The sequence below is a fragment of the Gallus gallus genome, chromosome 1, assembly GCF_016699485.2.
Source record: "Gallus gallus isolate bGalGal1 chromosome 1, bGalGal1.mat.broiler.GRCg7b, whole genome shotgun sequence".
In the NCBI taxonomy this organism is placed as follows: domain Eukaryota; kingdom Metazoa; phylum Chordata; class Aves; order Galliformes; family Phasianidae; genus Gallus; species Gallus gallus.
The window spans coordinates 177,251,451-177,273,428 of NC_052532.1; the positions used below are offsets into that span (position 1 = coordinate 177,251,451).

Here is a 21,978-nt window from a genome sequence, read left to right on the forward strand (position 1 = left end):
TGTGGAAAGGGAGGTCTGGGATGAATTTACTGTTTTTGCATGTGGGCTGCATTATTCATGGCAGTGAAAACACGAGCTGCTTGAACGGAGTTGCAGAAGGATTTCATGCAGGGATACACAGCACGTTTCACTGTCAGCAGGTGGAATTTGGTGTTGATAAAAGCAAGGTAGTGCACATGGAGGAAAACAAGCCCGGCTTACTGAGGAGTGGACTTTGAACAAGATGCCTTTCTGAAGGCAATTGCCTTGTGATTCTATAGATAAATAAAATGTCAGTTCAGTGCATAGTAACCGTCAAAACAGTAAATAGAAGGGCGGGAATTGGTAGGAAGGGAATGGAGAACAAAACAGAAAGCCTGATTGTGCCACTGGGGTGGCATGTGGGGGCCATCTGCCCGCTCCTCTCCACCTCAAAAGGCATTTCTTACAAGGGACAATAGAAAGAAAGGCAAAAAGGATAGGAAAATCCATTCACTGTCTCTATGCTGAATGGTTAACTAGGCTGGACTCTTCAGCTTGGAAAAAAAGAACAACGGGAGAATAAATGTCTATCAACTGGTTGGCATGGGAAAAATGAATTCTTGTTTTTTTTCTAATGATGTAGGAAGTCAATGAAAGTCTCAGGTAGTTAAGTTCAAAACAAAAGATAGTTTTCATATTCTGTAAAATTAAACTACGAAATTAATTGCTGCACATGATATGTCAGATCCCAAAAGCTTACAGAAACTCAGAAAGTGATTTGAAAACATTGGCTCATTAAACACTGAGATACCGCATCTGCCCCAGGAGGAATCTGATCTGCAGATAGCTGGGATGTAGGGAAGTACATTAGAAAGCACCATTACATGCCTCATCTGGTTTTATGTTCTTCCCTAGGCATCTCCTGCCTGCTGCTGTCAGAGAGCAGTGGGTTGGGGGCACTTCTGTTCTGCCCTGGGGTGGGTGGGTCCTATGACATTTTCTTACATAAAGCCTCAATAAAATATTGAGAAAAGGATGGAGTGGGATTTATTACATATTCTGAGTGATGTTGGGATTTATTACATGTTCTGTACTTCCTACTTTCTGTTCAAATTGTTTAAGGCAACCAAAAATGAGCGTTCAAACTTCCCGTGCTTTGGTAATATCAAACAACACAGTTGGGAGCAGACATAGGAGGGTACCTACAAGATATTCCCGAGGTGGCAGACCAGCTTTTTGCTGTTAGGGCATTTGTGCTCTGTGCAGCATTTTCAGCGTTGCTGGCGAGCAGTGTGTGAGGACGCACTAACTGGTCTGCCACTGCAAGGACAGCCCACGCCTGTCCACAGCTGATCTGTGAGGATATGAACCCACCAGCAGCTCACCCCAGAGGAGTGCTTTGGTGGCAGCTGAGTTCATGGCCACACAGCTGGGAGCTGTGCAGGGGAGGAGGGCAGGCTCCTCCTGGCAGCAGCCCACGGAGTGCTGATGAGTCACCAGGCAAACACGCACTTCTGTGCCACTCTGCAAGAGTCAAATCGGATGACTGGTTTCCAGAGATGATTTCTGATCTCTCCTCTGTGAGAATGGTGTGGTGTCTGATCTGGTTTCCCTTTGTCAGTTCAGAAAGAGGGGTTTTGACATGGCAGAGAGCTTGTGTTCTGGCTGCTGTAAAGCGAGCAAGCCTTCACTAGCATGGTGATATACCTGAGTATTTCCCTAGCTGGTTTCTGTCTGTGCCGTTGTGTTTTTACCAGCTGTGAGAAGAACGTGCAGGTAGGCATATCGGCATCTTGCAATACAGAGTAGCTTGCTGCAATCCACCGAGTCTCCTCGCAGCAGGAGGTGACTGAGAAGTGTGGCAGTTCAGAAGGGAGTTCCTCTCAGCCTCCAGTCCAGTGGGGCAGACTGGATTTCTGTGAGATCACCTTGCGGGGTGAGCGGGCGCCGGGTATTGCCCATGGAGCTTGTAGGTGGAGGGAGTTCTGTGAGGATGGTGGGGCATGGCAGCCAGTAACTGCTGGTGCGAGCCCTGTTTTCGCTCCCTGCTTGCCATTTGCGTGAGAAAATGCCTCAGTCCTCCCTTTTCTCCCTGTCTGCTGCAGCCTTAACCTTTTGGCTGCCGGTGCCCTGCGTAATGACACAGCAGTTCGCTGTGAGGCAGTTCCAACAGCCACGTTAAGAACAAACAAACAAACAAAAAAGCCTTGATTGCTGATCTCTGCCGGAACTGTAGCTGCTGTAATGTAACAGCGATGGGCTGATAGTCGCCGCTGGAACTCAAGGAACTCCCCGCTCCATCCAGCGCTCCTTTTGGCGTCGCTGGGATCGGATCGCTGTGAGGCACATTGCCCTCCCCGCCGCTGCGGGGCCGCCTCCCGCTGCCGCTCTGGCACTTCCTCCCCCTGCAGCGGAGCCCCGGCCTCCCGCGCAGCCTGCAGCGGGGCGAGGCGGGCACGGGGCCGAGCCGGGCCCTCCTGAGCTGCTCTCCAGGCCCTGGCCCGGTACCCCGGTGGCAGCATGGTGGCCCGCGGGGGAATGGCACGGTTTTGGAGTCTGGAGAGCCTTCATATGGGCACGAGTGAGTACCCGCTCTAATTATTTTTATGGTGTTGAATGAGGCGGTTGTGCCAGGTGGGGGGCTTGGATGTGCTCACGGCCGTGTCACTCACGGCAGCCAGTGGTGACGCCGGTGGTCCAACAGCTGGGAGGTGGCATCGCTCCACAGCATCCTTAAGTTTCGAGCTGCCGAGGAGCCCATCCCCAGCTCACAGCCCTGCCTGCAAAGACAGCGTGAGCTCCTTGATTTGCTGAGGAATAATGAGCAGTTATCAACCCCAGAATTGCAGTCATTTTTCACCTGGAGCTGAATGAATTGAGGTGTTTTGGTGTGCCATCCTCCTGTGCCATCCTCGCTGGAACAAACCGGCACGCAGCACTGTTGCTGCAGAGGAGATGTATAAAGGAACACTGCGATGATTTGGGTGTTGTTTCTGTCGTCGTCGTCGTTGTTGATTTATAAGCTAAACATCGATTTCATGAATTCTTTATTTGCAGATTTTGTAATACGTTACACAGGGTGTGTTTGAGAAGTTTATCAGTGCTCGGATTGATGCGTCTCTAGGAAAAAAATCTTGTTGTTTTTGTTTTTTAAGAAGGAATTCCCCCATCCTGGTTTGTTGTTATTATGCCATCAACATGAGTGCATATTTGAAGTGCCAGTGGGTAGCAGAGCATGGTAGAGTAGCTGTGTTGCGTTACATTGAGACCATGGCATGTTTTTCCTCTTTTAAAGAAAACAAAACTCTTCTTTCTTATTTAATCTGTGCAACTCCCAGATTTGATCTCTTGTACATCAACACCCAAATGACCAAAGGTGCTCGTAATGGTCTGAGCAGCCAGAAGTGGGGGTTGAAGTCATCCTCCGCATAAAGTAGATAACTGATAGCATGCCTGTTCATGACACGGTTAAACCAAGGGCAGAGCGGCATGGCAGGGTCTACTGCTGTGCCTCGTGGGTGGGTGGGAGCAGCAGGTTCAAGAATTCAGCCAAGAAATCCCTTCCCTTTGGAAGGGAGAGTGATGCTGGACTGCTGCTCTGCTTATCTGGGACACAGCAGACATGAAAAAAGGAGTTCAGCACTAGCACCCCATTCTGGGTATTATTTTTGGTTGGATTTTTGAGGACTGTGTGATCTTCAGACTTTCTGGTTAGTCATAGTTCGGGACAACCTTAGGAGTAAATCTGTAGAGATAAATTAAGGGCTAACTAGACAGTACATTCAAGCACTGACACACCGATCGTGAGCACTTCATGCTCATCCCCAGAACTGTTTTGGACATTGCATTGCAGCTGGCTTTCCAAGCCAAGGGTCTGGCCCTGAGCCATGTGGACTGGAATCAACCAGTGTTACTGGTCTCAAAGCCAGTCCTTTCCATTTGTGAAGGAGAGATGATAGCCACAAGGCCCCCTTACCCAGAGACGGAGCCCTAGATAGTAAAACACATCTGTGAAGTTTTATGCAGTAATTCCAGATTTTCGTGTGCACAGAGACAGTCATTTGCATGCTGTTTCTCTTGGTTTCTGTGGCTGTACAGACTCAACGAAGCTCACCTTGTTTCTGATTTGTGTTTGCCTGCAAGCTGTGGGCTGCCCACTGGTTTCGATGGCAGTGTGTCCCAGGGGAACATGTCAGGGATATGACAGAGCCGGGGACTGGCAGCGGTGGTAACTGCGCCCGGACCTCTCTTCTCGGTCAGATTATTTTGCATTTCTTCTGGATTTAGCAAAAAAAAAAACAAACAAGTTTGTAGTTCTGTTTTTTTGGACACAAAAAGGAGAATATCTCCATTTCATCAGATGCTAAATGAGAAAATTACAAAGAAGAGTAAAAAGTAATTTGTGTCTGAAGAGTGTTTTTCCGGAGAACCCTACACTTTCATTGTTGCTGTTATATTCATAGTAACAGAGGCAACTCCAAAGCGATTCCTCTTGCATTGTTTGTTTTTGGAATGGATGCTTGTGTAAGAATGATTGCACAAACAGCTGTTCTGCCTTTTGTTTTAGCTGCTGCAGATGGCGGGACTGAATCTTCGGCATTGGTGGATGACAATGGCAGCGAGGAAGATTACAGCTATGAGGAGCTCTGCCAAGCCACACCAAGGTACCTGCAGCCTGGAGGGGAACAGCTCGCCATTAATGAGGTAATGTCCTGGGTTACGTTCCACTCTGGGGAATCTTTGCATTGTTATCATGATGGAGTGCATGTTTTCCGCACGTGGGTGGTTTCTTATTAATAAAAAGTGTAATAGCTGTAGCCATCATAATGAAGTATCCAGCAGTCATGGTATCCTGCCTCAGTGTACAAAATCAGATGCCAAGGGAAGAGCACAGTGACAACACTTAACTGGGAGCCTGACTCATTAGCTACATAGCTTCTCTGGAGTAGGACTGCTTGTTATTACTCTAACAGATGTATGCACAGATTTCTGAAAATCCAGAATTTTAGTTTTATCCTCTAGGAGGATGAATCTTGGGCACTCTGGTGAGATGTTTTGATCTTTTTTTGCTAATTTAGAAATAGTTCATTGTTTATCCTTTGTCCTTCACATGCCTTTTCTCTTCCCATCTCAGCTGATAAGCGATGGCAGCATTGTCTATGCAGAAGCTCTCTGGGACCATGTCACTATGGATGATCAAGAGCTGGGCTTCAAAGCTGGAGATGTCATTAGAGTCTTGGAAGCTTCCAACAAAGACTGGTGGTGGGGAAGAAATGAGGACAAAGAAGCCTGGTTTCCAGCTAGCTTTGTCAGGGTTAGTAACTCTGTTGCTTTTGCACCAGCAATACATGAGGTCCTTGTAATAGAACATGGCAGTGACCATAGCATTAAATCTAAATGAAGGGACAGATGATCAGCATCTTTACATCCAAGCATCAGATGTGTAACTCCTAGTGACTTCCCACATTATAATGCAGTAGAGGATCATACCCTCAGATCCTCTAGCTCCTCACTTCTTCCTTTGTGTGGCCCTTTTGTAGCCAAAGAAATTTCACAAGTAGAAATGAGGGCAGCAGAAAGCTCAGCCAGGAGTGTATACAAAGAGAACAGCAGTTTGTGTGAGAGACTGGGGCAAGCTGTGCTGTGTGCTGCTGGTTTCTGATACTGCAGGGATTTCTTGGTAAGATGGCATAATTTATTACCACAGTCTTCTTTTGGAGTCTGGTTCATAGTCTGTGCTCCCTCGTCAGAACTTAACCAGGTTATTGTGACTCTTGAATGATATAACACCGAATTATGTTTTATAACTTAATTTACTTTACTTTTTGGGAACCTTTAATGAAACTTGGACTACACTGTATTAAGTACTAAACAATCTGCAAGAGGTGGTTCCTGTCTTTAGCTCTCCAGCCATAACAGGCAATCAGAAAAAAGCAGACGAAGAAGGAGGTGCTGTTGCCCAGACAGGGAGCTGCAGCAGGAGAGGAATATTTTGAAGTGTTTAAGGGATTTGTTTACTTCTGAAATTTTTGGCCCAAATTACACATTAACTATGAGTAAGGGGTGAGAAATAACCTTAATTCTGGGAAATACACAGGCTGCACAACATGTTTCTCTCAGATGCTGGGAGTAGAAAACCATGGATTTAACCAAGTAAAAAAAAACCTCAACACATTATTTGAATATCTGGTGAGTAGAATGAATGGGAATTTTTTTTTTTTTTGAGGAATGCTGTCTTGTCAGGAAGGGATGGGAACACTTCTGTCACAAGTTGTCTCTTACTTGTAAGATGTTTGTAATGACTTTGTCATGTTTTGTGAAAGTTTGCTGTTTCACTCTGCTGTGCTTTGTTGTGGCTGCAGCTGCGAGTTAATCAGGAAGAACTGCCAGAAAATTGCAATAGTATCCAGGATGAAGAACAAGATGCAGATATTAGCAAGCATCGTCAGAAGATAGCTGAGAACAAGGATCAGATGAGAACCAACGTTATACAGGAAATCATGAACACAGAACGAGTCTATATCAAGCATCTCAAGGACATCTGTGAGGTACATGCTTTAAGCTGAGGGCATTCTGCTGACTTAATGGGAACAAAACATCCCATCTAAGCTGAGAAGTGGAATGGTTTCCCATGTCACAGTGTTCCAAATGCGATTCTAAGGCTGTCAGTCAGGACCTCGTTGTACCCTCGTAAGGCTTTCCTCTCTGCAGTCTGCCACAAGGCACCACTTCCTTTTTGAGAAAAAAACATTCCACTTTTGACACGGAAAAAATAGTTTGCATGTCTGACTGCTATTTCCATAATAATAAGTGAGAGGAAGTGCAGTTTATTTAAAGCTTTTTATCACTTGGCTTAGATAGAAAACTTACAGTGATTTTAATAGGATCTGTTACAGTTCAGAGACTAAACTTTGTGTAAGTAATGTGCGAAGAGAATGTTTGCTGGGTGAGCTTTTCTTTTTCTCCAGCAAAGAGACTTTCTTTGGATGCTTCCGAGCTATGAAGTCTTGAAAGGTATCTTAGAACTAATTTGTTTGAACCAAGAAATATCAAGAACACTGTTTTTTTTTCTTCTTCTCATTCAAATTTTCTTGAAGGACCTCATTCTATCAATAAGCTTCTTAATAGTTTTCACTGACGTTTGTCTGCTCTGACGTGGACTGTGATGCATTTGACTTGTTTTTTACATGTGTTTGTGGTTAACATCCATATGGGTGCTTAGCAACCTACAAGATATTCTTACTACACTTAGCTCACTGGTTCTGTCTGTATTTGCCATGAGGTTATCCCTCAGTCATTGCTAGGTGCTTTCAGGGGCCACACAGTAGACATGGCAGCAGTTTGTTTTTTAGTGAATCAGGCTTTTTTGAGGAAAGATATAAGGGAAGAGAAGAACACGGGTTGTTTTTGCTCATTGGCAGGCTTTTTAAAAAAAACAAAACATTGAATGCAAGTTTTGTCATTTAGATTTACTGTTTACTTCTGATAGCAAGTTTGAGTGAGTGCCTGGAGGATGAGGAAGGAATTTGTACACATAGCTGCATCAATGCTGTGGTTAGCTGAGCTCTGGGGCACTCTCTGTGTTTCACCAACTTATTAATTTTCAGACTGCTGTTATGTTTCCCTAATATGTATCTCCTACAAATCTTCTTTTAAAAGATGACATTCCTCTGGGCTTAGTACAGAAGAGCAAACACATGTTTAAAGTATAGAAACAGTGGTGCACATTCAGCATTTCAGGTGGAGATGGTCTGTTATCCTCAAAGTGAATCTGTAGGGTGGTGCGAGCAGACATGGGCTGAAAATACACTCAGGTAGGACTGAGCCAGAAAAGCTGCTGCAGATAATAGTCCAGATGTGCCAGTGCTGCACTAGGATGAATCCACTAGGGCTGGTACAGCCAGGGAGGAGAAACTTGCTGCGTTTGAGGAGTGCCTGCAGTCCACATTAAAGAGCTACACAGGAGCTCATTTTCCTGGTAAACCTCAATAGCAGGCTTTTTACAGCTGTCTGCTCCCAAAGCTGTGTGGGAGAACCGTGCCTGGAAGCAGCCACGTGGGGCAGCCTGAGAGATAGCCCCTGTCATACCAGCTACCCTTAGGAGTCATCTGCACCCATAACTGATAGAGGAATGGAGCACAGCTGCTATTCGTGCTATCAGTTGCTGTTCTGCACGCTCCTGTCCCTGTGCAGCCAGAGCAGCGGGTACTAAGGAGCTGCGTCGTGACAGCTGCTGAGTTTGCAGCCTGAAGTAGGCCCCTGGCCTCACATTTACCTCCTGGTTGTGGGAGTACTGATAGGATCTGGTTACTGACCTAATGCTGTGGAGTAGAATTATTTCCGAAGGCATTTTAAAATCGGTGGACTTGATTATGCACCTACTTACCACTGGATACAAAGGAACTAGACCCATGTGATGTTCTTGCAAGTGAACATACAAAAAAGGAAAAAGCAATTGTATTTTTATGTCAGTCTTGCTGGTACTATTACCTCCTTACCGGTACTTTTAGCAAAGAATAGCATTCTGAACATATTATAATACGACCTTAATTTTGCTTCCCTGGCTTAGACTGGGCCCTACGTATACCAGCTGCCTAAGGAACCAGTGCTTCAGCCTTGGTAGAAATTGTCTGTATGTTAATGGTTTCAGTGTTTGTTCCTGTAAAGAGCTGCTATGGCACAGGGGATTACTACAGAAAAGCACAGCAGCTAAAGCAGTAGTTGCACTTTGGGTTGGAAGAATCGATTTGGGCATGAATCTGCAATCTTGTCCAGTCATGTACGTATGGCTGGGAAACCACTCACATGCCCATGGATCATTGGGTTTTTGCCAGTTCAGTGGGATGCTTTCAGGGTAGAAACTGTTTTTGTATCTTCAAACCAATGAGTTTTTTTTTTTACTTTTGTTCCCAGGGTTACATTCGGCAGTGTCGCAAACATACAGGAATGTTCACCACGGCCCAGCTAAGCACCATTTTTGGAAATATTGAGGATATTTACAAATTCCAAAGAAAGTTTCTGAAGGATCTTGAGAAACAGTACAACAAAGAGGAACCTCATCTGAGTGAGATAGGGTCATGCTTTCTCCAACATGTACGTTGCAGAAGTTGGTTTTATGTATGAAATGAACAAAATCTGATAAGAAAATGATAACTGCATGAGGGGAATTTACTAAGAAGTGGCTATCGAGTGTTGAGCTTTATGCAGGTAGCATTTTAGAATGTAAAGTATTTACAATTAAGTTAAAAAATATTTAAATATTTCAGATTTCTCATCTTTAGGAAGTGTGTGTCTTTGTACACAATTTCAAAACCATAGTGATCACAGATGAGCTGGACTGTCTGCAGTGATCTCAGATTGCTTATTCGGGAATGCAGTAACTTCCTAAAGAAACTAAGGATTAAAGGTGGTGGGGAAGGAGTCTTAATTCATAATAGAAACCTGTAGCTGTCCAGGCATTCTGATTTCAAGGATTCCCCAAGCAAAAGTACCTCTTGAAGTTCTGGGCTTGATCATCCTGACTTAATGAAAGCCTCTATCTCTGTGCTCATATTGAGAACGTATGTAGCTTTGGCAGTTAAAGGTAGATTTTACGTGTAATTTCAAAGCTGGCTGTTATTGAATTTGGAAGCAAAATAAAAATGAATTAATTAACATAAGTAGCTATAACAGGTATTACAAAAAAATGTCTTTTATCCTTTGTAATCAAATACCTCGGTTAATGCTTTGACTTTTTCTGTTTTGTAGCAAGAAGGCTTTGCTATTTATTCAGAGTATTGTAACAATCATCCCAGTGCCTGCATTGAACTTTCCAAACTAATGAAACAGGGCAAATACCGTCACTTCTTTGAGGCCTGTCGCTTGCTTCAGCAGATGATTGACATTGCCATTGATGGTTTTCTTCTCACACCTGTTCAGAAAATCTGCAAATACCCTCTGCAGCTTGCAGAACTGCTCAAATACACCACGCAGGAGCACAGGTGAGAGAATTAAAAAGACAAATCTTAAAACAGGAACCTCATTACTTTTGGGTGACAAAACACCCATTCCCAAGATAAGGAACAAAACTACCGGTGACTCCAATAGAGGGGGGCTCCTTATGGGCATCTTGGAACAATCACAGTATTACCAAAATTTTATAAAAACTCATTAGCAAAATGTTGTTCAGGGATTTGCTGGGTATTTTTGCGTTCATTGCTGTGGCCTTCTGGTAAAAATTGCCACCGAAGGTATGTTGTACTCCACCAAGTCTCCCAGTAACTTCAAGTCAGATTCTTATTGCCCCAAAATAAATACAGAATACTTGGGGATTGCTATTTCCATAGCAGTTCTGTAAAAAATTTGATATGAGGATCTTTGTTGTTTGCACTCTTTGCAATCTGTTTTACATCCAAGCTATATCATTGGGCTTTCTGGATATGTGCTACAACAACTGTTCTGTTCAGTTGTAAGCTCGGTGTAATGATCCCGTTCTCTCAAAACGGAACTCCTCAGCAGACACAAGCTGGGTCTTTAGCACTCAGTCTAACATTGCAAGTAATGAAAATCAGAGCAAAATACAAAACTGGATAGAGATTTTAACAGGATAGGAAATGTACTGTAAGAGTAAGAGCTCCTCAGAAGAGGAAAGCTTTCGATTAATTAAAGAATTCTTCCCATGAACCAACGATAAATACTTTTTTATTTTATATCTGCCAGAAAGCTTTGGTACTAGAAGGAGCAATTTATTTTTCTTCCATTCCTCCAAACTACTTAGAATCTTAGAATAGAATCATAGAATCCTTAGTGTTGGAAGGGATCTTTAAAGGCTATCTAGTCCAACTCCCCTGCAATGAACAGGGACACCACAGCTAGATTAGGTTGCTCAGGGGCTGATCCAGCCTTACCTGGAAAGTCTCCAGGGGTGAGGCATCCAGCACATCTCTGGGCAACCTGTTCCATTGCTTCACCACTCTCACTGTAAAAGACTTTTTCCTTCTATCTAACCTAAATCTACCCTATTTGGGAAACAACTCCAGACATTAGATTTTCATCTGGGATAAGTAAGAACTGAAGTTGCAGGTTATTAGCCTTTCTGGTACCCCCCTGGGTTGATTACCTCTTTGACTAAATGAAGATTTTATCTTTAAATGCCTGCCTTTGTATGTGTACAATTGCAAGAAAAATGTTCCACTGTGACCCCAATGCTCCAAGTCCAAACGCAGCCTGAGGTGATGCTTTGTGGGCGGAGGTCTGTGCTTTTCAACCTTCAGAAAACTCCACTTGGAAACAAGGAAATTTTTGCTAGGGACCAGAAGGGGTGTTGGCTGCTGATATTCAGGGCTTCAGTTCTGGCACTTACAGACGCAGCAATGGTCTCAGTGTCCAGAGATGCCCACAAGCAGACAAGCCCACACTCACACAGAGCCTCAGCAAAGCTCCAGTCAGCCTATTCTTTTGTAGCTTGTTCTTCTGTTGTTTTGAAGTGGCTAAAGATGTGCACAGGCTGCCATGACGGCCACACATTGTGCCGCAAGTGCTGATGTACACACTGAGAGAGGGAGGAGCTGAGATAAGGGAGGGCAGGAGTAGCACTGTGGCTGTCCAGTGGTCACCCCTGGGACATCTCCTTGACTCAGGCAGGATCTTGTTATTGTTCATCTCACTTCTTGAGTATACTGCAGTAGGAAAGGGACTCCAAAGCTATCAACAAAGGGAAGAGAGCTGAGTGCAGATGTGTAAAGAAATGCATCCATCAGCAGCAGCTGATGAAAATAAGAACTGACAGAAGCAGATAAACAGGACAGTGACACTGATGTTCTGGCAGGGTTTATTTCTGTCTCATACTGTTTTCTACCTCCAGCTTCCTTTTCTGCAACAGTCGTAGTGATAACGGAGGGGAGGCAGCTGGGACTGAGGCAAGAAATAAGCCTCTTTCCTTCCTTCTTCTCAGAGACTATTTGAGGAAGGTAAAGGAGGGATGGATTCTATACAGAGGGAAACCCAGACCTGCCTTCTGGCTGGGGAGAGCCATAAGCGTATGTGGAACTCAGGGAGAGAAGAGGGGAGCAGAGCAATGGAGGAAGAACAGGAGACTGAATTCCATCTGGAGCAGACAGGGGAAGGTGACAGCCTTGGCTCTCGCACACTTCTTCCATGAAAATGGGCCACTTTATCACTTTAATTCTTCTCTTTGGTGCTCAGGCTCTTGGGTCCCTTGCTCACCTTGTTTGAGGTTGCTGTTGGTATCTTTTCTGCCTGCATAACTTTCCTTGTTCACATTTGTTCACCCAGCCACCAGGAATGAAAAGGAGAAAATGCAAGCGTTAAACATGATCAAAGGGATGACCTTCGCAATAAAATCCCTCTAAAATCTTGCTCAAAAAGAAATCCCTTTCATGAAATGTATAGATCAGTTTTGGGTTTTACCACTGTTTTCAGTAGAGACGCTGTTTCTGTTCATTAATGTACTTCTTCCTCCTTGCACCAGTTTAGTAATTTGCTCCTGCACAAAGTGCAGCAGTGCACTGTACAGACTGTTGTGTGAGGTCGAGGATAGCTAAGAACCATGTGTCTTTTCTTTAAGTACTCTGAGTAAAAGGTTAACTGCAAGACAGTAGTTCAGGTACCATGTCACAGCTTCTAATTACATCATACCCATTTTATAAGTGATCTTTGAAACATGTCTACATTTCACAGTGATTATAACAACATAAAAGCTGCTTATGAGGCTATGAAGAATGTGGCATGCCTAATCAATGAGCGAAAACGAAGATTGGAAAGCATAGACAAGATTGCGCGTTGGCAAGTGTCTATAGTAGATTGGGAGGTAAGTGCCAGACCCTTTCCTGATCAAAGGTACTGTGTACAGTACTTCATGTCCTCTACAGGGTCTGTCCTTCTGCATGGCAGGTAATTGGTGGGTGTCTACTTTTCAGCTGGTCACTGCTCAGTTAAAAGTCCAGTTGCAGTGATTTTGTTACTGATTACCTTGTTTATCACTCCGGAAGAGCAGCAGGTAGTACATGAACAGATGTCTTTGAGGTGACACTGTCATGTAGGAAATGACAAAATGGATTTTTCTTTTACACTTGGACTGTAGAATCTCATCCAGATTTTTGGTTGTTTTATCAAACTTGAACCTGCTTCAGTGACTTTAACAAGCATCTTCCTGATTTATGCTGAAACAAAGCAGACCAGAATCACTTTTATTGAGTTTACCTATATGAGATTATCTACCTTCTATGGCATTTTCAGCTCTAATAGTTAGAATACAATAAAATGGAGTTACGACTTGATTAGTGAAGTGAGACTGATAAGGCACATGCTAAGATCTGAAAATGTTGCTTACTTACTTAAAGACTATGTATCATCATAGGGACCAGATGTGTTAGCCAGAAGCTCGGAACTGATCCACTCAGGAGAACTGACCAAAATATCAAAGCAAGGCAAAAGCCAGCAGAGGACTTTCTTCCTCTTTGACCATCAACTTGTGTTCTGTAAGAAGGACCTACTGAGAAGGGACATCTTGTATTATAAGGATCGTATCGACATGGATGAGATGGAACTTGTGGACACTGAGGATGGCAGAGACAAAGACTTTAACATTAATGTCAAGAATGCTTTTAAGATAATAAACAGAGCAACAGAAGAGGTTCATTTGTTCTGTGCAAAAAAGCAAGAGGATAAGAAGAGATGGATGGAGGCGTGTGAAAGTGAAAGGAGAAGAGTTCGAGAAGATAAGGAAATGGGTGAGTGCAAGGATTTCCTCTCTGTAAGGTAGTAAGAACAAAAGAGAGTGTCGTTTTCCACTTTTTTTAAATGCTTTGTGCAGATGTGCACTCTGCCTTCTGGGACTGTTGCCTCTTTGTTACCTGACATGACCTTTAGCTGTATAAGTGAAGCCCGTTCAGGCGTGTTTGTGCTCTCAATGTGGGCCATTCCATTACATCTTACCATTCCCTTCCTGGTAGGCAACTAGGCAACCCTGCTCCAGAAGACCCTGAGCATGGGGAAACTCAAGAGGAGTAGCCTCGCAACAGTGGTGGCAGTGGCAGTGATAATGAGATTTGTTTTAATAGCACTGACACTTATTTAAGACTGGGTCATGCATTTGTGTGGAGCTGAGCACAAGGATTGTGAGGGCAGGTCTGCAGTACTTGTACCTGTTCTGACGCAGGTGTCTTGAACCAGAAGAAAGATAGTTGAATAGCCATATCTGCCTGGTTTTGTGTGTGAGAGTAGCTTGGACATTTTCTCCATTACCCAGAAGACTACTTGTTTTCCATATATATATATATTTTTGGCATAATTAAACACTTCCTTTAGCCAAAACCAATGGAAGGGCGCCAGTATTCTCAACCTCAGGTTTAAATTTGTCTTGTTGATTCTGTAAGTTATCTTGCTGGAGTTTGCATAAAGCCTCTAATCTAACTGCTCTGAGAAGAAATGCATACTCTTCAGATGGCATTTTACTTCTATTTTCAAAAACGCTTTGGTGTGGGTCATTGTCTCCCAAACCATATCTCGCTTTTCTTAGCTTTTATGAATACATGTGAAAAAAAAGCCCACATCCAGAAAATCCTTCTCCAAACCACTAATAACAACCCTAAGAAAGTGGTCTGATCTCTGCTGATGAAACTGCTTTCATTTTTTTTTGTCTGTTTCCTTTTTTCTATAAAGGAAAAAAAAAAAAAAAAAGCAGAGTAAAATAAAAGAAACCTCTCATACCCCAAAATTATGGCTGAATGTTCTTTGTGAGTTAATAGGCTGATTTGTAGTAAGTTCTCTATAAATTCAGGCTAAAAGAGTAAAGGGAGTTTTAAAAGTATAGAGCTATGCAGGGAAAGGCAGAGTGGAACCAAACCAGCTACTTTATTCTGCTTTTGAATTGCAGCTTCTGTGCTCTTCAAGTGCAGATCAGTGAAGGGAGAGACATCACGTAAAGTGTAGTCTGCTCATGCTGGCATAACATACCCATGTGTCTCCAATGCCATGTGTGCAGGGAGAGGAAAGTAAAGTGCATGTCCACTGGCTCCAGATGATGCCAGATACTTGGCTTGCATTTCACAGTGGATGTCTGGCTTCTCTGTACTCAGCACAGATCAGACATATACCTGTCACACAGTAGTGTATGGCATACTGTTGAATCATATAATTCATGCAAGTGTGTAAATGAGTATGTGAGAAACTGGAGTGTGGGTTCCAGCCCCAGGCTGATGGCAGCCCCAACCACATCATTGCCTCCTTTGGTGTCTGGCGCAGGATGGGATGCTCTGTTCTCAGGGTAGAGGGAATGTTGGCCTCCATAGCCTTCTGCCATGTTTGCGCTGCCAGTGAGAGTTCCTTGGCATATTCAGGACATACTACATGAAGATGATGTCCACCCAGTATCTTGTTCACTCAAGAATGGTGCAAAGGAGTTACAGTAGTTCCTTCTTTATGCCATACAAGAGTACCAAGTTTATACATAGAGACTAATCTAAGATAATAGTATGGAATTTGCTCAGTGCACAGAAAGCTTTTCCAGCTTTTAAAATCACATCTTCTATTCCATGTGGATCGTCAAATGAATTCATTAAATATGGAAAGTATAAGCAATGATTAGAGCTAATACTTTTATATCATGTCCTTTCTTTACTCTTTCTCATAGGAATGGAAATCTCAGAAAACCAGAAGAAGCAAGCCATGCAGAACGCCCGTAAATCAAGGCATGGGAAAATGAAAGGTAGGTGTTCAAGAATGGCATTACGCTCCTGTTTTATTCCAGTGTGTTTCTTATCAGGAATAAGTACAGTGATTCAGTTTCTGAAGCTTTTACCTTTTCTTCCTGGGTTTACATGGAGACTGAATTATTCCCATTAGCCCAATTTCAAATTGAAATACCTACGTGAACTGCTTACTAAGTCAGTTTCCCGGTCTCCTCTAGACAATAAGCTGCCATCATCTCTTCATTAGAGAAGAACAAGTGGTTTATTTATGGCTGTAATAAAGTGTTTGCAGAGAGGAAATTAAAAATGAGAGTTACCTTTTCCTCCCTTTGCTTTTATTCTGACAATGTACTCTTCAGTAATTCTGTGCTTTCTATTGAAAAGGCTTTAATATACTTTGTGCACGCCACGTGTTGCTGAGTTCATGATAGCATAGTCAAAATAGCTCCTTGCTATCCTCTCTTGCTAATTACTTAGAAGTGCACAGTGAAGGAATAGAGACTTCTTATTCTGGAAACGTTTTTACTCTTTTTCCCTCTGAAATCATGTGGCTTTGTCTTTTTTGGTCTTAATTTGAGTAAGTGTCTGAGTGTGTTGAAAGAATAAATAGAGAAAGCAGGAACAGAGCAGGTCAGAATTGAGGATTAATGCTATTATGAAGCACTTTAGCAATCATGAGATATCTGTAAAACCTCTGTGGATTATCAGAGGAGTGGCTGAAAATTGTGATCCGGAGATTCTGTTCAGAAAATCCAGGTCCAAAATCTAAGGATGCTCACCTGCAAAACTATTTTCCGAAATGAAGAGATACATTTTCATTGGTAGCAGCATTTTACTGAGTCTTATCTGGGGGCTGACTACAGTAAAAGCTTCCACTTTTTTAAGTGTCTCTCCTTTGAAATATCAGAATTTGCCCAAGCAGGTAATGTTGCCAGGCTTTGTGAAATGCTTGCTTATTTTTTGTACCATTGTTATTTGTACTGGTGTTATTCTTAACACAAATAAATGCAGCAATTAAAAGGTCCTACATCAGAGGAGGTGACATTTAGTAGTGCTTTCATTTAATATCATGGCAAAATTAATTCTGGCTTTACTGACTACTGGATCTGTCCCATGATGCCATGCTCAATTTTCCCCCTCACTGTTACTTTGCTAGCTGTCTTATATATTTTCTTAAACTCTTCCTGTTCCAGGTGTGAGCTATAATGGGTGTCCTGTGCCTCCTCTACACCAGAGCTTGCATCCCATCCATCAGCGCCACATCACCGTGCCCACCAGCATCCCACAGCAGCAGGTCTTTGCCCTGGCAGAACCCAAGCGGAAGCCATCCCTCTTCTGGCATACCTTCAACAAACTCACCCCGTTCAAAAAGTGAAGGACACCGGCACAGGGAGAGACTTATTCCAAGGAAGGACCTTGGAGACCCAGTTAAGCTTATTTAAGCTCAGTGAATCTCCAGTTTTGGAGGAAAAACCGTGGGCTCCCTTGAGCCAGAAATACAACTTTGTCTAGAAGAATAATGAAGTGGCTCAGAACTGCTCTGAAGTAAATGTTGCCGAGTGTCAGCGTTGCTAATGAAGAGCAGTTCCCTTCTGACAAAGACAACTTACTGTTACTCTAAAGCAGCAGTATTTGATCTGTTTCTTAGTTATGCTGAAGTAATGATAGAACTGTGCAGGTCATTGTAACATTTCATTTTTTCTTAATCTTATGCTGATGGCCAAATTTAGTACAGGGAGGGGTTTTTCCTTAAGGGTATGTCAGCAAGGAATCTTGGGGGAGTTTTCTCCTTTTGGAGAGCCAAGCTGGAGCTGCCCATTAAAATCAGGTGGATAACATGCTGTTGCTGGGTTTGGTGGACCCTAATCCTTCCTGTCTTTTTCTATTAAATTGCCAAATGGCAGGAGAATGTCCCACAGGGCCTTATCATATTCCAGATTGGAACAGGGAAGTTTTATTCTGTCATATAGAAACATGAACAGAGTGCAAAATGGACTACAAAGATGTGTGCATTTCTTGCATACAAGCGGATACAAGAGGCGCCCAGGGCATCTCTCATTTCTTTCAGTCAGAGCAATATACTGCTTGCATGTATACTCTTCAGTATAGAGCTTTTATACCACTTTTTGTGCACTTCTTAGCCTGGGAGATGCTTCTTTCTATTCCCAGTATGCTTATTTCTCTGTGAAAAAAAGTTTGTTTGTTCTTTAATGGAGATAATGTGAATGTACGATATCAGAGTTGAGACAGTACGAACTGACTGCTGACTGCTGGCTACGTTACTTAGCTCGCACACTTTGTACTCGTATAGCTTCACTTAGAAAATGGATGAATGGTAATGGAAATGTCTCCGTTAAGTTCTCAAAGCAGTCTGGATCCATGCTTCTTCTACGCAGGCAGTCAACAATGAGTTGTGTCCAGATTTCTTCACAAAGAAGGAGAAATCCTTACTGGAAGGGACAGAATGATTATGTGGACCAAAGATGGATTTCTGTCTCAGAGTCATTGGTCTGTGCTGGAAGGGGAAGGATCTGGCTGGAGAAAAGTCAGCTCTGGTCGGCATCCGCAGTGTGTGACCTGCATTGCTGTAAGTTGATGTGGGAGAATAACTTTTAAAAGCCAGCAAGAAGAAACAGGATCTCGCTATTTGCAGCACTGATCATTTCTGCTTGCTAACTCACAAAGGATGACAAGACTATTGGTAATATGGAAGGAAAAAAAGGACTCCTTATGTTTCAGAACTGATTTGATATGAATGTCTTTCAAATACTTTATTGTATGCTGCTGATTAGGGGCATTATCAGATGATAAGTATAGATCCAAGAGTATTCTTTGACAGTGGACACAATCACCTTTGTAATGAGTCTGTACTATATGAAGAACAAACAATGGGCTAGAGGCCAGGCATCTTAATAACAATGTAAAAAAAGCCTTATTTTAAACATGTATTTGTTCCTACTGCTGTTCTTACCTCTATCTTTTTACTTATCGTCAGTGTTGTGAAGCCCACTGGTCTGATGGTTTTATGACTCGGTAACTTTCTGGCAACTTCTGCAAAGTGCAGGTTTGTAGTTTTGATTTTAAATGATGTCTTTGACAACTGTACATTTCAAATGCCTTGTGTATATAGCTCAGCAATAATGCAAAGTCTGGTGATGCTCAGCCAAACTGTTCACTGCGTAGTGAACTTCATTGCTTGTGCTTTTCCGTAGTGATAGAAGATGACCTGAAACAGTTAAGAACTGGAAATATGCACTGACATTTTCAACAGCCCAGCTTAAAGAGAGCGCACAAGAAGGATAGTGGCAAAAGCTGGCTGGGTTCAGTTTCCATGTTTAAAACAAGCTGTCTAAAAGATATTTCTAAGTGCTCGATTTAGACTGAATGAACTGATTTCCAAATGCCAGTGTGGATGCATGCCCTTCCACATAACTGAGCAACCCTTTTGTGCTTCTTACGTACCCATTTCCATGGGTACGTCCCATGTTCAGGCCTGCAAACCAAAGTGGTGCATGTATCCTGGAAGCAGAGATACTTCATATCCACATTGTGAAAGGTTTGTTCTAGATGTAAACACATCTGCAGTTGGATTGCAGATCACACGCAGAAACTTTCCCAGAGTGACCTGAAGACATTATGAGAGCTACATTTACATATTTGTCTGAGAAAAGGATTGTGGGAGGTATCTTCTGTCACGTCAGTGCCCATAAAGGCTCTTCCCATGTAGTAGTGCTGGTGCCTTAGCCCTATCAATGAACGGAAATGTTTGTATGTGGTTTTGGATGCAGCAGGTTGTTCTGTTTTGTTTTGTTTCCTCGAAGAGAACTTAATTTCAGGAAGAGAAAATGTTTCACGGTGCACATTACTCAGGACAGTTTTATATGTAGTGCCCTACTTGTAGATGTGTTTTACAATATCCTCTGTGTCTTTCTTTGCAGTCTGCAATAGATGAAGAGGCTACCAACACTGTCTTTTATTGGGTTATATATTTATTGGTCAAGGAATATGCTGGCTATGCAGCAAGACCGATAAAATATAAGAAGGCAGGCCAAATTTAAACTACACCATAGTCTTTTAAATGAATTGCAGTTAAACAAAAACACACAGTTACATTATCCAACAAGTAAGGCAAATGTTTACTTGGGGATCAGTCTGATTTCAGTGTCCGTGGGGAAAAGAGCTGCTAATAAAATGTACAATTTTCTGCTCTAGCACCTCTGTCCTTCAGCAGAGCATGCAAGTCCTGACTTTCCTGATGACAAAACTTACCTTCAGAAAGCTGTCTTTTCTTTTCCACTCGCTTTTGTTTGCTGTAAGTTACTGTCAATGTTCTAGGGCAACTACTAAGCATATTTGTGCCTCATTTAGCTAAAGCACAGCCAGAGCCTTCCTGATGGCCTGCTGAGCAGACAACCTCAGACTTTTTGCATGAGATGCAGTAAAATGTAATTGTCCTCAAATGTGTTCCCACTGAGTTAGGATAATGCCAAACCATAATTGCATCTAACTGGGAGCATTTGATGTATAAAATAATACGATTGTTTTACAAGTGGCTCTTGCCATGCTAAATTTCACATTGAGTTTTAGTGGTCAGTAGTTTAGTAGTGAAGGAGTTCAAAGACGGACTACTTAAATGTTCTGCGTTTTAGTTGTCTTATGAAAATAATGAGAGCAGAGTTTTGGAGCCAAAGGTCTTTAGCCATAACTAACACAGTACCTTTCCTTGACCGCCTTTCTGCTTTTTTTCTACATGTGGCATCTGTGTGTAGGAGATGCCTTCCGAACGGTCTCTAATTTAAAACTATTTGTTGTAAATACTAGGGATGACTTGCGTATGTATTTTATTTTGACAAGTGTTTTGTAACATTATCTTACATCCATTGCTTTGTGCATCTCACCATCTGCGTGCTGTTACATGTGTTGTAAATCGAGTGTCCTGGCTACAGAGCACATGAGTTGGCTGTTGACAGCTGAAACACAATGTATGGGACTGCAGTGTCTTCATGTGTATTTGTTCTGAAGTAACTGCATTACAATGTTTGTTTACTCTTGGAACGTTGTCAAATGAATCTATTTTCTGGAAATAAGTACAAACTTACATTCCCATTATTTTCCTCTCGTTGTACATGTTTTAATTAAATAATGTACAGCTGAAGTTCTTCAGCTATGTCCTATAAAACTTTATTGTACAGTTTTAAAAGTGTTGGACTTCTTAAATTGTCTACAAAATCTCTTCTGTGTGGCAAATGTTTCTCGACTGTCACATTTATTTGATCATTTTAAAGCAAAAAACACATCACACCATTTTCTGTTGGTTTTCTAATAACAACTTCAGTACTTCCCAGTAGAGATCCATTTTAGCAAACTGCTGAACCCAGTTGTGGGGCTGAACTCTTTGTTGTTCATGCAGAAACCATCCTTATTAAGATCCCGGAGATACACACCTACTGTTATTGTACTTTACCTCGTCCAACCAGTCTGCTCCTTCAGTACCCCTTGGAAGCAAATGCAAATGCAGCTGCTCTATTAATAAAACTGTGGTGAACAGAGGATGGTGATTTAAGTCCTGTGGTTTAGGTGAGGAGGTTTATATTCTGGTTTCTTTGGAACAAATGCAAATCCCAAGAAAAGGGTTCACCCAAAAGGCGTGCTGTGTAAGTGCATGTGGTTCAGCCTGCTGCCCTGGCTAGTGGAGAAAAGCCTTTTCTATCTCATCATTCTGATACAGTAAGGGACTACATCTGAATGGCACGCATGTGTCCTTCCTGCTCAAGGCCATGTTAAAAATGGTTTCACTGAGACAAAATAGCTTTAACAAAATCATCTGTTTTCCTAAAATCTTTGCATGAAATATGTCTTGGTGAACTCAGAAGACAGCAAAGTAGTTGGGTTTGCCTACTTATTCCCTTTCCTTTCAGTGTTCAAGCTTTCATATCTAGTTCTTGGTTCACCTCAACCTGGCAATTTCCAGGCCTCCAAGTGCCACTGCTGGACAAGATTTGTGTTGAACGCTCAGGGATCAAAGCAAAATACATAATGTGAGCACTGAGTGAGGCCGTGGATGGCTGAGAAACATACTTTCTGCAAACCCTGGAGTACAGTGTCATGGTCAGTAGGCTTCCTGAAGAGGATGTCCCTCAGAAGTCTCTTCCAACTGAAATCTGGCCATGGTGACCTCATTTGTGCACTTTGTTTAACGTTTTGACATTCAGGCCCAATTCTGTAGGGAACTGCTTAGCGCTGTCTTTTAAGCTCTTCAAGAGCTGATCTATCAGGTGAAGCTTTTTGTTTTATGGCTTTAGAGGTGCCCACTCATACAGTTGGATAT

At 42.6% G+C, this 21,978-nt stretch overlaps 1 protein-coding gene across 7 annotated transcripts in view; it reads left to right on the forward strand.

Moving 5' to 3' along the window:
* SPATA13 (spermatogenesis associated 13) overlaps positions 1–20,850 on the forward strand; it is a 148,599-nt gene extending 127,749 nt beyond the window's left edge. For 6 of the 7 annotated variants that reach the window (XM_015279116.4, XM_015279108.3, XM_015279130.3 and 3 more), the window contains 9 exons: positions 4,529–4,665; positions 5,096–5,275; positions 6,324–6,509; positions 8,875–9,054; positions 9,709–9,941; positions 12,640–12,769; positions 13,319–13,691; positions 15,593–15,667; positions 16,844–20,850. In XM_015279116.4, coding sequence (XP_015134602.2) covers positions 4,529–4,665; positions 5,096–5,275; positions 6,324–6,509; positions 8,875–9,054; positions 9,709–9,941; positions 12,640–12,769; positions 13,319–13,691; positions 15,593–15,667; positions 16,844–17,025 — 1,676 coding nt within the window. In that variant the 3' untranslated portion in view covers positions 17,026–20,850. Of the gene's footprint in view, positions 1–2,381; positions 2,543–4,528; positions 4,666–5,095; positions 5,276–6,323; positions 6,510–8,874; positions 9,055–9,708; positions 9,942–12,639; positions 12,770–13,318; positions 13,692–15,592; positions 15,668–16,843 lie in introns of those variants that run through there. The other variant, XM_015279147.4, reaches the window with a different exon arrangement.
* Positions 20,851–21,978: the final 1,128 nt, after the last annotated feature.